Consider the following 14,544-nt stretch of genomic DNA (forward strand, 5'->3'; position numbering starts at 1 on the left):
AGATACGAACAGAGTTGGAAATGCAAATGGTGTGCAACTTGCGGGAATTCAAGGAATTTATAGATAATGAAATGATAGTAATCCTTGGTCAGATGGATAGTCCTACACAGATATTTGAGCATGTGTTCCTGGTAAGTTTCAGGGTGGCGTTAGGTAATATGCTGAAGCTGGTCTGTATAGACTCATGGGGGTTTAAAGCTGTGTTAAATATTATTATATTTAAGGAAAATGTAACCTACATACTAAACAAAGGCAATAAATACTGAAATCTCATCACTCCCTAATTATGTACTACCTTGTAATATTATCTGTGGTTTTAAACTTCCTTATATCTCTCCTGTGGTAGCAGCTGTGTGTAATGATATACTACTACTGCTCTCTTCCCACTGGGTAACATCAAACTGGTGGGTTAAAATTGACTATAACAAGAATATTTACAACAAGGAAACTGACAAATACTACAAATCAGACTTTTCCCCTACAGGTTGTAAAATATATCATTTATTTTTCATATTACTCAGTCTGCTATAGTTTTGTACATTAGTTTTATAGTTTATAGTTTTGTACAGTAGTTTATAGTATATCTAAATAACATGATGAGGGTGGGAGACTGGAAGTTGAACGCATGTTAGCAAGCACTCTACTGCTAACCCACATCCCCAGTCATAAATAGGATGATCATTAAAGTCCTTTTACGTCTGCCAGATGTCTCCAGGTCTGATATATTTGAGCAGAGCATGTAGGAATTACAACTGAGAAGCTATTGGACTTATTTTTATGGTGCTGGGGATCGAACCTAGGACCTCTTAATTGCTAAACGTATGTTTTACTACTAATCTACATCCCAGCCCAGGACTCTTAAAGCATGCAGTTATACACTTTGAATATCCAATCACTTTCCATAATTATCAAAAAGTCAGTGACTAAAAGTTTTTCTTTACAGTTCCCAAACATTCAGTGACTATAATTAGCCCAAGGCAACCTCTCTGACAGACAAGTTAGGAAAAACTGAAAACCATTTTATTCTCAAATGTTGAAGTGTTCTAGTTTTCATGTATATATGATAGCAGGAACAAGAATAACAAGAATAATTAAAATCTATGAGGAACCCTAAAACTTTATTTCTATTTCCACTCCCCCCACACACTTTAACCAAAAATGTTAACAGGAGCAAATCAGTTGGTTTGAATTTGATTTGTTTCTCTGGTAATGACATGAAGTTCAAAAAGGTTAGAAATTGGAAAATATGTAGAACTTTTGCAAATGGGAAAGGGAACAAGAACTGGAGGGAGCAAGAAAGGATGGGAAGGAAAGGGGACAAATGAATTAAGATGTGTTACATACATGTACAAACTCACCACAATAAATGTAATCATTTTGTACGGAAATTATGTACTAATAAAAAAGAAAAAAAACTGGGAAATATGAAAGAAGAGGAATAAGTATACAGGAAAGATCAACTCACCCTCAACACCCAAGAGTTTATTTTGCCAGGCAGTCAGATTGTGTGCCATTGAAGGCTTATACCGAGTTAATCTGGTGGCGTGAATGTCTCTAACGTGATTCACAGTGAACTAAAGCTATGAAATTACTCACACACAGTTTGGAGGGAGACTTCTTTGCAGTACTTTCAGTTGTCCTATGTATACTGCTGTTTCCGAATGTGGATCATGCCACACTGTTTGTCTCTGAGGTAAACTTCGATGCAGGTTCGAAGATATCCAGCTCTTACATTGTACTACCTGTAGAAAACTTAGAAATCATTCATTCATTTAGGCTCTGCCCCCAACTTTCTTGAGTTCAGAGCTTGGATTTTGGCACCTTAAAAGGATATGAACATGACAAATATAAAATACAGCCAATTACTGACTGGTCAACCTATTTTATTCTGTACATATTTCTCTAAGTCTGCCACTGCTTCCTCCAGAACTACTTCCTCTCCTCCTCCTCAAATGGTATGAAAGCAAGTTTTAGTAGTACTCTAAGTAGAAAAATAATGATTCCTTCAAATTTATATTTCCATATCAACTACAAATGTATCTGTAAATTTATCTTATTACTTCATAATTCTTTCCCAAGTTTTTCTCTTACTGTGAAAATAATTTATGTGTATTGTAAAAAATGTTGAGGTGACAAGAAGTAACATTTAATCATCCTTGAAATAGATAATCATTGTGACCTTTTGTTATTGCCTTTCAGCAATTTTTACATATATGTGTGTGTTTACACATATATATAGATCTTTTGTAGAGCAGTTTTAGATTCACAGGAAAATTGAGAAGAAAGTAACGAAGAATTTCTTCTGCCCCACACATGCATAGCTACCCGCATGATCAAATTCCCCCTCAGAATGGGATATTTGTTAACAACTGATGGGCCTATATTGGTATGTCACTCAACCAAAGACCATCACTTACATTAAAATTCACACACACACACACACATACACACACAACTGCAAAATCAGGCGAGGGATTTAGCTCACCAGCATAAGCGCCTGCCTGGCAAGCGCAAGGGTCTCCAGTACCAAAAAAAAAAAAAAAACAGAATTCACCTTTAGTGTTTTACATCATATGAGTTTGGACAAATTTATGACAACTATTCACCACTATAGTATCATACAAAGTTTTTACTTTTTAAGTACATATTTATGTACATAGTTTTGAGCAAAGGAAAGTATCTTCAACCTCAAATATAATTCTGTTTTCTAGAAAATGGACATTTTCCTTTTGTTGTGAACATTTTTTAATTTAGAAAAACATCTTCCAAATTGGAAAATCCTGAAATTTAACTCCTGTCCAACAAAACAAGTACAAAAACAGGTTGTCTAAACATATTATACTTTTTCTTTTGTGGCGTCCTCTCTTTGTTTGCACTGCCATATCCTATGTCCAAACCCTTGTCTCTTCTCCAGTGACTTTGTAAGCTGCTATCTTTCCCAGCAATTGACATGGAAAAAGAAGTCTTATCCTAGCTGCAAGTTGTGGTGTTAATTTTCAGAGTCGTCTCATCTTGTGCATAGCTGCCGTGCCTGGAGCTCGACCAGATTGTGCAAAGAGGCATCAGGATTTTCCCCTCCCTTTGGAAGAATGCTCAGCTCTGCAGTGTACTGCACAGAGATCTATTTATTTGAAAAGGGATCCAGAGAGAACATGAAGAACATAGTTTAAAGAAAATCTTTAGTGAAAAGAGAAGACATTGATTGGTGGGAAGCTAGGATATTAACTAGAAAAAAGATTCCTGTACACCATTACAAGTATATGACTTCTCTGAGCTGGAAGCCTTTGCTCAGCCAAATTTCAATATCAGCAGCTTTCCTGGAGGCTGTCCAGTCTGGCTGAGAAAAGCTGGATGTGAACAGAGACCCTTTACAGAAAAACAGGCTACTTTTTTTTTAAACAAGGGAAACACAAGAGTATTGGACATGCAACCAGTAATTTTACTGATGAATAAGAAAAATAGAATTTTTACTGTGGATTATTTTTCAAGATTTGATAAAATCTTTTTAAGAGTGTTGCCTCAAACTGGTTATTTTACTGGAAGATGCAGAGAAATGGAGAATATATGAATAGATGAGATGATAATGAAGTGGATTATTTTTATCATCATCATGGTTTTTGTCTCTCCACTGAAAATGTGTGGCATAAAACTTCTCTTAAAAAGAAAAGTTAATAGAGAGCTTATGCCTGCTTACCATAGTAATGTGACTTACAACATTGAGGATATCAGTATAATATGATAAAGAAAATAGAGATACCAGACCTTGGCAATTATGTCATGTTGTTTTTATCCTAGCAGAACCCTCAGTACAATGCTTATTTGCTATAAATGTACTCTCCTATCTTGCTTGGAACAGTAGACCACAGCAAGGCTATTTCCTGAGGATAACATTTGAAAGAATCAGTTACTTGGATTTGTAACCAGTATACAGTGTGAAGGAACCAGGGTGAAAGATGGAAGTGAACTTACTTAAAACTATAAAGAGCTGGGGATTTAGCTTTAGGCAATGGTACAATACTTGCCTAGCATGTGCAAGGCCCTGGGTTCAATCTCTAGTACATAGAGGCTATATTTTTGCATAGTTATGGTACACAATATAATGGAAACTTATATGGAATCATGTCATTATAAACTTGAAAAGACAGAGGTTTAAAAAAAAATGATTGGGTCTGTGGATAGCCCCAGGAGGCTAGTATTCATAGTATTTGTGCTGGTGACAGAAAAGTAGTAACACCAAGTTGACTCTAGTTCTTTCAAATTGAACCTGAAGCAGCCCTAAGCACAGTCCAAATCACGTTATATGGACTTCACTGAGTCAAAGACCAGTGCCTTTAATTTATTTTGACTCTGAATAGGAGTCACTCCACATTGTCAGAATGAATTCTGTTTGGACAGGTAGATAAAAAACCGTGGACTTTTCTCATCACTTCAGGATTTATTTCCATCCACCTGGACAGAGTTCAACAGAGGATTTAGGTTTCTAAATTAAGAAGTGAAATGGTCACATTGCCCAGACTCCAGTTTAGCCACTTGACCCTTATTGTTTGGTATCTGTCTCTTTAAATCCTATGCAGTTCTAAAAAAAAAAAAAAAAAAAAAAAAATCCTATGCAGTTCTTTGGGGTTTGAGGCTAATTTTCTAAGGCTGAACACAATGCCTTCAGAGCCATTCATGTTTTTTTAAATAACTCAGCCTTTATCTTTAGACATCTTTCACTGACCTTTTCCTAAATGGAGCTTCAGCAGAATGTCCTTGAGATCTCCCAGTTTAACAGTCAGATTTCAGATCACTTGTAATGTGATCATAGTGTTTAATAACAGTTGACAGTTTTCAAAGGGCTTCTTTTATGTATTTGATCACTCATACAACAAACATTTGTTGATCCTCTGTTGTGCCAGTCATGAGACTAGGCATTTGTATGGTCTCATCTAATTCCAAAAAGGAGTCATGAGCATATCAGAGATGCAGAGAAGGCCAATGGAATAGGATGCAGGGGTGACCGCTGACTAGACGATTAGGAGAGAGTATTAGTAATGTTAGCAAGCATGGTCAGAATAGAAGCCAGAGTGCTGTGGGTGGATATTTGGGAAAGAAAGAGGTGGAGAAAGTATTACACTTTATTTCTACAAATCTTACCTATGAAGGGAAAGGAGGAATATTTGGAATGGAATTTTTCCATTGTAATGTGTGATCCATTTTATGTATATAATTATAGGAGAAGTTACCCATTGAAAACAAAAGACTAGAGCAGGAAGTATATTCCATTTTACAGATAAGGAAAGAGGATGCATATAGTTTAATCACTCTTTACCCGTAGTAGAAAGACAAACAGAACTTGAACTCAGGTATTCTGATGCGAAATTCCATTACTGCATTTAGTTCTGAAATAGATGTAAGGGCCAGGGATACAGCTCAGCGGCACAAGAGCCTGCGTGGGTAAGCGAGAGGTTGTGAGTTCAATCCCCAATATCAAAAAAAACTTTCTTGAAATAAATATACTCTTAAATTAAAATGATTACCATTTCAGATGATATGAACAGATAATTCAAAGACAGAAAACTGATCTAAATATTAAAACTTTGCTTGCTTTTCCTTGTGTTAGAAATATACATTGAAACAACACTGAGATAACATTTCACACCTTCCAGTTTGACATAAATTCAGAGACCACATTTTGTTGATAAAGCTACAGGGAAGTGGAATACTCATTCTGTACTGGTGAGAATATAGAATTGTTCTAATCTCTGTAGAAGAGAATTTAGCACAGTCACCCGAAATTTCATTTAGCCTTTCACTCCACAGTCTCACTTCGCAGATGTTAAACATTATTCATAGGAGACTAGTTGAATATAGCTAGCATATCACTACCTAATGAAGTACTATATAGAAGTTTTATATATATAAAATAATATGAACTATTATATGGGATAGTTTTAAAGCTATTTTAGAAAAAAATAACAAAAACAAATATGCAGTATAATACTTTAAGAATTGCTAATTAGTAAGAACTAATTTGATATATTTTTCAAAATAGATCGTAAGACAAAAGGTATATACAGATACAAAAAAACAGAACTTAAGTAGGATAAACCAGAAATTAATGAAAATGGATACCCATGGGAATTGAAGATAAATCAGTGGAATTGAAGATACATAAATAGAAATGAGACTTCCAAGCTAACTTTTAAGTAACCTTTTGACTATTAGCTGTGCTCAAAAAATTAAATAGAAACAAATGGGAAAATTGTTTTTTAAAATCAAATTCAGAATTCTAAAATACAAACATGAGACAAATGTATATCAAGTTGATGAGTTCAGAGAAAGAAATTAAAGTAACTGAAGCATGAACTTTAATTATGCCTTTATTAGTACATGACTAAGAAAAAAGAAAATTTGAACTTAATAGGTTTGTTGTTGGTTATGGTGTTGGTTTAATAATGTTGACTCTATTTTGTAAATGAGGTACTGGGAACCAAGGATCTCAGTGTAGATTACCAAGATACAAATGGTGGGCAAAAGAAGCAGGTATGCTAGCACACTTTCACCCAGCACTTGGGGGTCTGAGGTAGGAAGACCAAAAAATTGAAAGTTGGCCTGAACTGCATAGGGACCCCTGTGTGGCAGATATATAACTAGATAGATGATAGATGGCATAAAGAGCAAGAGGGTAAGGAAGAACTCTGTGGTGGTCAGCGTGGATTGGAGATAACAGTGCAAACTCTGTTTTTTGTTTTATGTTTTTTCCTTTCTTTACTGGTGATTTGAAACCAGTGGTATTCTACCACTGAACATTCCTAGTCCTCTTTATTTTTATTTTGAAACAGGATTTTGTTAAATTGCTCAGGGCCCCTAGAGCTTGTGACCCTCTTGCCTCAGTCCTGAATAGCTAGGATTATAGGTATGTGCCACCATGCCTGGCTTAAACTCAGTATCTTTTTAGAAATATTTGTCCCTGAAGTTTTAAAAGCAATGATACCTGATAGTTGTAAGCATACCAGATCTTGATTACAAAGTATCATTCTTTACTAAAAGAAAACAGAGCTTTTTGAGGAAATAGTGATTCTACTCACAAAGTGAATCTGGAACAATTTTTTATACCAGAAAGCAAAGAAATACTGAAAAACTAATAGGGCCATATTAGAATAAACCAGCCTGATGAGATTTCTACTGGCCAAACTCAGGACAGGTTGTCACATAGTGATGTTAGTGAATCATAACACTGTACACAAAACAATGCTAGACTCTAGCCCAGTGATACTCAATGGTAAAACACTTGCCTACCATGCAGAGGCCCTATGTTCAAACCCCAATAACATTAAAAAAAAAAAAGACATAGAAACACTCAAAAAGAAAAAGCAAGAGGAATAAAACCCTGTTTTAGCTGGGAATTTAGTGAGCGGCATAAGCGCCTACCTGGCAAGCAGTAGGTCATGAGTTCTATCCCCAGTACAAATAAGTAAATAAATAAATAAAGCCCTGTCTTACCACTTTATAACCTGCAGTAAAATAATTGATTAGGGCAAGATCAGCAATTGATACTAAACCAAAGAGTAAATGTTATTATAAAACAGTATATTCATACAACTTCAAAAATGACTAATACACATAGGTTACTAGTTAATTATAAAGGAATCTCCAGTAGAGAAATGTGACAAACACAAAGAGCAAAGAGTTCAAACTTGGTGTGTCAAATAATGGGACAAATGACATTATCTGCCTCCTGATTTGATGCAGTAGAAGGTACATATTACCACCTTTGTAAGTCTTGCCAAAATATTTGACTTTAACCTAATCAGGAAATAATCTGTAAAGAATTCTCAAAGATAATAGATCTTAAATCTCCAAAAATGTCAGTATCATGAAAGACTCTGCACTGGAAAGGCAGGGATGGACCCTTCTAATTTAGAAGAAATTATGAAGGTGTGGCAAGCATGTGCAAAGTTTGATCCTTAATTGAGCACATATAAAGGATATTTTGAGGACAAAATGGAAGTTCACATATAGACAGTATGTTTGAATGTTTTGTATTAGTGTTATACTACTTGAATATTATTGCATCGTGTAAGAAAACGTTCTCAGATGATACATGTTCAAAATTAAGTGTCATAATATTTAAATTGCCATCTTTGATAAAATACAATGTATGATAAACAGGCATATAGTGAATATCTGTAATCCCAGCACTAAAATGGCTGAGGCAGGATTGCAAATTCAAGGCCAGCCTTAAGGCTCCCCTGGATTAAATAGCAAGATCCTGTATTGTTTTTAAGTGATATATATTGAAAGAAAAAGGAAAGATGATAATGTAAATGCAGCAAAATATTACAATTGATGTCTTCCAGCTAATTTGTAAGTTTGCCGTTTATCCCTGTCTTAAAATTTTATACACTGGGGCTGCGGATTTAGCTCAGCAGCATAAGCACCTGCCTTGTAAGCAGGCAGTCATGAGTTTGATCCCCGGTACCGATAAAAAGGAAAAAGACAAAAAAAAAATTTTTTTATACATTGCATTTCTACTTTTGTTTGATAAAGGATATTTCATACTTTTCCATCACATGCACATATCCTGCCCTCCAACTCTAGATGCAATATAATGCACCAAAAAAATATGAGGTTTGGAGTCAGATCTAGGTGAATTCATAAACATGCTATGTTCATTTGACAAATGTTTATTGAGTACCTCCCAGGTGCCATACATAGGAAGCAAGAGATCTGGTTTCTACCCTCAAGAAACTTACATTACAGTAGATAAGATAATTAGGAAATAAGAATGCCATAGAAATATATGTAAGTAAAAAATGTGATACATGCTTGAGCAAAATACATTGCTGTGACAGTAAATAAGATATCTGGGGCTGGGGATTTAGCTCAGTGGCATAAGTGCCTGCCTTGCAAGCAGGCAGTCGTGAGTTTGATCCCCGGTACCGATAAAATAGAAAAAGACAAAAAAAAAAAAGTAAGATATCTAACTTAGGTTGGATGGTCAAACACACTTCTGCTCTGTCATTTTGAGCAAAAATGATCTGAATTTTATGAAGGTCACCTTTGTTACCTGCAAAAATGAAAATGAAATTAACTTTTTCTCCCATGCTAGGGATTAAACTCAGAACCTCATACACATATCTATCCATCTATGTATAGAGAAGGTCTTGCTAAATTGCCCAGGCTGGCCTTGAATTTGAGATCCTTCTGCTATATCCTCCTGAGTAGCTGGGATTACAGAAATTCACATTATGAGCAGTGAAGATAACTTTCTTACTCTGTCAATCTGTGAAATTTTTAAGAATAGCAACATATAAACTACCTGGAGCAGCATAGAAAGCACTGAGTAGATGTTTTTGGCCCATTTTAAACTCCACTGCTTCCCTCATAGTACTCCTTTCAAGTAACTGTATTTGATTGATTTCCTCATAATCTCTAACCTTTCCTTCTTCATTCCATAGGGCTCAGAGTGGAATGCTTCCAATTTAGAAGATTTACAGAACCGAGGGTAAGAACACAAAGCAGTTGCTGACATCTGACAAAAGCCTCTGTTTAATCTTTACATTTTCCCATCAAAGAAGCACCTGCCTTGCAAGCAGGCGGTTTTGACTTCAATCCCCAGTACTGATAAAAAGGAAAAAGACAAAAAAAAAAAAAAGAATACATTTTCCCATCAAAGAAGTATCAGTGGTTAACTTTAATCTCAAGGTTTATTTCCCTTGTTATAAAAGAATAAAAATAAAGATAACTGTTGTCTATTTCATCTTCCTAAGAAAGATCAACTGAGTTACGGGGAGAGAGAGTTGGTTTGGTTTGGTTTGGTTTGGTTTGGTTTGGTTTGGTTTGGTTTGGTTTTTGGGGACTAGTCATTGAACCCAGTACCTTGTGTACGCTCAGCAAATGCTCCACCACTAACCTCAATCTCTAGTGTTTTTGTTTTTGTTTTGAGACAGGGTCTTACTAAGTTGCCCAGGTTGGCCTTAAACTTGCTATCTTCCTACTTCAGCACCCTCAGTAGTTGGGCTTACAGACCTGCACTACCACACAAGGGAAGATCGTTTAATAGAAGGGCTTCAAAAGCAAATGTCCAAGTCTTTGGTGTAGTTTAAACGCAGATGTAATTTTGGGTTCCTGTGTTACGTAAGAGCACATAAAACTTCATATTTTGGGTTTACAGAGCTGTTCATTCAACATTTATTGAGCATCTTCTGTGGGTCAGGTACATTGTTCAGCTACAAATCCACAGACTAAAATTAGATTCAGCCCCTTTCTTTTTGTCTCTTTCTAGTTTGAAGACTAAATAGGTTATGAATATAAAATAAAATTGAATAAGAAAATGTACCTTGTATTTAAAAAAATTGCCGGGGCTGGGAATTTAGCTCAGTGGCATAAGCACCTGCCTTGCAAGCAGGCAGTCCTGAGTTCGATTCCCAGTACCGATAAAAAAAAAAAAAAATTGCCCCGTGTCAATGTGGTTATTAAGACTGTTCAAATTGAGACTACAATGAATATTCAACAAACAAAAATATTTACTCTTCCATTTTTAATTCTTAGCTAACGCAGCTACATTTCTCAGTGAACTTCACTTTAGGAGATCATTCCATTAAAAAAAGAATTGGGCTAGGAATGTGACTCAGTGGTAGGTTAGTACCTCCCTAGCATATGCAAGCTACTAGGTTCAATCCCCAGCACCACAAAGAGACAGAGATGGGTTACAAAATCAGCACGCAGAAATCAGTAGCATACCCTTACACCAATAATGAAATCAGGAAAAAAATTCCATTCAAGATACCTTCAAAAAATTAAATATCTAATCTTTAAGAATCAACCTAGCCAAGAAAATGAAAAACTAGTATAATAAAAATTACAGAACTTGTTCTTGGATCAGCAGAATTAATACTTTCTATACGGCCATACTACAAAAGCAAACTATGTTTAATGCAATCCCTATTAAAATACCACCAACATTCTTCACAGAACTAGAAAAATCAATCCTAAAATTCATATGGAACCAGAAGAGATCTACAATAGCCTAAGCAATCCAGAGTAAAAACAACAAAGCACAAAGTATCACAAGACTGGATTTCAGGTTATACTACAAAGCTATAGTAACAAAAACAGCATGGTACTAGAAGAAAATAGACTTGTGGACCAATGGAGTAGAACAGAAGATACAGAAGCAACCCCATGAACTTTCAGTCATCTGATTTTTATAGGCCAAAACATACATTGGAGAAAAGATAGCCTCTTTAACAAATGGTACCAGGAAAACTGGTTATCCACATACAGAAGACTGAAACTATGTCCGTATCTCTTACACTATACTAAAATCAAAATGAATCAAAGCCCAGATATAAAAACAAATTTTGAAACTACTTGAAGATAACAGGAGGAAACACTTGAAGCCATAGCCACAGGCAGTCCTTCCTGAACAGAGCTCCAGTAGCACTGCAAATAATACTAAGCATCAGGCATGTGTGGTGGCACACACCTATAATCCCAGCATCCTAGAGGCTGATGGAGGAGGATCACAAACTTTAGTCACAACGTAATCAAGACCCAGTGTCAAAATAAAAAGAGGACTGGATGTGGAACTCGGTGTGAAAGCCCTGGGTTTAACCCCTATAAAAATAAAGAAACAAATAGATAAAAATTTAGAAATAAATCAACAAATTGTATATCTAATTAAAAGATTTCTATAAGACAAAGGAGCAACAATCTACAGAAAAGTAGGTTACCACTTATCTAAAGAACTAATATCTAAAATATATAAAGAACTTAAAAAATTAAGCCCCCAAAATAAATGGTGCAATCAAAAAGTAGTTAAATGAGCTGGGGATTTAGTTCAGCGGCATAAGAACCTGCCTGGCAAGCATGAGGTCGTGAGTTCGATCCCCAGTACCACAAAAAAAAAAAGTCAAATGAACTGAATAGATACTTCTTCAGCTGGGGATTTAGCTCAGCAGCATAAGCACCTGCCTTGCAAGCAGGTGGTCGTGAGTTCAATCCCCAGTACCGATAAAAAATGAAAAAGACAAAAAAAAAGAGTGCAGATACTTCTTCAAAGAAGTACAGATGGCTAATAAGTTCATGAAAGAATGTTCATCATTTTTTAAACAACTTTGTCGAAATATAAGAGGCATACAACAAATTGCACCCCAAAAAAGTTGCTCATATACTAAATTTATAATTTGATACATTTTGACATAGGTAAATACTTATAAAGCTATTACTTTATATATTGGGTTTCTCATATAAGATAAACCATATGATATTTAAGCTTCTGTGTCTAATTTACTTAGCATTATGGTCTCATGGTACATCCATTTTCCTACAGATGGCTCAAATGTATCCTTTATGACAGACTACTACTCCCATTATTTATAAATGTCACTTTTTCTTGATCCATTCATCTGTTGGTAGACATATACTCTGCTTCCAAGATACAGCTGTTACAAACGTTAATGCTACAGACATGAGTACACATGTATCACTGTAATATAAGTCTTTCAGAAAGATAACCTAGAGGGAAAATAGCTGGGTCAAATGGAATTTCTGTTTTTAGTTTTTTGAGGAATCTTCATATTTACATAGTGTTTTTACCCTTCCACCAGCAATGAAAAAAGTTTCGTTCTTTACCCCCTGCAGCCTCTCCTGCATTTGTTATTATTTGATTTCTTGATGATAGCCATTCTTTCTAGAGAGAGATGAACTTTCAATTTTATTTTCATTATATTTCTCAAACAGCAGTGGTGAATGTTTTTTCATATATTTATTGGCTATTTCTCTACTTCTTTATCTGAGAAGTGTCTATTCATTTTAGGTGCCCAATTTTAATTGGGTCTTCAAATTTTCCAATTTTTAAAATTCTTTATATGTTCTAGATAATAATCCTTTGTCTAAGGAATAGCTGGAAAATTTTTTTTCCTATTCAGTAGCTCGTCCTTTCACTCTTGGTGATTTCCTTTAATTTGATGTGGTCCCATTTGTTGATTCTTGATATTAATTCTTGTGTAGCCAGAGTTCTGTTCAGAAAATCTTTGATATTCAAGAGTTTTGTTACTTATTTTGTCTTCTAGCAGATTAAAGTTTTTACTTTAATGTTTGGACCTTTGATCTTTTGATTTAATTTAGTGCATGGTGAGAGATACAGGTCTAGGTTCAATCTTCAGCATATGGATAGCCAATTTTCCCAACACCAGCCCATTTATTAAAGAGGCTGTTTTTCCTCTAGTGTAAGTATTTGACACCTTTGTCAAGACAAAGTAACTAAGTATGTTTGGGGTTGTTTCTGCATGCTATCTTCTGTTTCACTGATCCACAAGCCCATTTTTTTGTCAATACCATACTGTTTTTATCACTATAGCTTTGCAGTATAATGGTAAAATCCAAGATACCCTCTTCCTTTCCATGGTGGCCCAGAATTGCCTTCACTATTGTAGGTCTGCTCTGGTTCCAAATGCATTTTAGGATTTTCCTCTAGTTCTTTGAGGAATGCTATTGTATTTTGATGGAGATTGCATTAAGTCTTTATTTTAGAAGTATGACCATATTGACTACATTGGTTCCACCTATCAAAATAAGGGATATCTTCCCATTTTCTGCTAACTATATTCCTTGGCATCAACCCTAAAATCCAGCCACCTCAATTAATGTGGGAGAGGAAGGTGTGGTCAAATTGGCTCAACACCAAATTCTCTGAGAATGTACCCAGAGAATTGTTAATTTCACGGTACTTGAGTGTTGTCTTGCAGAGAAAACCCATTGATGGCAACAATTATGTGCCTATGGTAATATCAAGCAAATAAGCTACAGAAGTATCATTCAAGACAAATCAGATACTAACATACCATAAGAACCAGAGAAGAAATCCAATTACAGTGTAAGCATTAAGACAACCTAAGCATTTTTTATTAAACCCAGGTCTTGACTTACAGATTATATGTACTAAATGTGACAGCTATATTTCCACTAATGGTAGAAAAAAAATCCTATAATAATTTTATGCAGTTGATTAATAAAACTTTATTATACTATAAGACTTTGTAGTATAACTTTATAGTTACACTATTACAGATACAGTGAGTTAGGAATGGTGGAATTCAAGAGGAAAAATACAAAACCTTAAACTATGATATGAGAAGAAAACAAAAGATCCTAATGGAGAGTAGGATTAGCTAATTACAACAGAAAAAAACTCATGAGAAATAGAAAATGAAAGAAGTTATATGAAAAATAAAAGTAAGAGAAAAAATAAAAGGAGAAAAATTAAAAGGGAAGAAAAGGAAAAATAAATAAATTAGAAAAAAATGTAGGAAGCATAGAAACCAGACAGGAAAATTCCCCAAGCCTCAATAAACTGCTGAAGAATAAAGAAAAAAAAAAAGATCAAATAATACTCAGCACACACTATGAAAAAAAAGAGAAAGGGATTTCCCTGTGATTTGGAACATGTAGTTTCTTCCAGGTTCTACAGTTTGGGGGCAGAGCTGAGGATTTAGCGCAGTGTGCTTGCCTGGTAAGCACAAGGCCATGCGTTTGATCCCAAGGTACCAAAATAAA

The 14,544-nt window shown here is 35.1% G+C and overlaps 1 protein-coding gene across 8 annotated transcripts in view; it reads left to right on the forward strand.

Moving 5' to 3' along the window:
- Positions 1-14,544, forward strand: part of Ssh2 (slingshot protein phosphatase 2) — a 245,482-nt gene that overhangs the window by 201,290 nt on the left and 29,648 nt on the right. For all 8 annotated transcript variants that reach the window (XM_013152202.3, XM_013152201.3, XM_063251110.1 and 5 more), the window contains 2 exons: positions 3-131; positions 9,444-9,490. In XM_013152202.3, the coding sequence (XP_013007656.2) occupies positions 3-131; positions 9,444-9,490 (176 nt within the window). The remainder of the gene's footprint in view (positions 1-2; positions 132-9,443; positions 9,491-14,544) is intronic.

This window comes from Cavia porcellus, unplaced genomic scaffold (genome assembly GCF_034190915.1).
Source record: "Cavia porcellus strain 051 isolate PalLab524CR breed Dunkin Hartley unplaced genomic scaffold, mCavPor4.1 scaffold_6, whole genome shotgun sequence".
Lineage (NCBI taxonomy): Eukaryota > Metazoa > Chordata > Mammalia > Rodentia > Caviidae > Cavia > Cavia porcellus.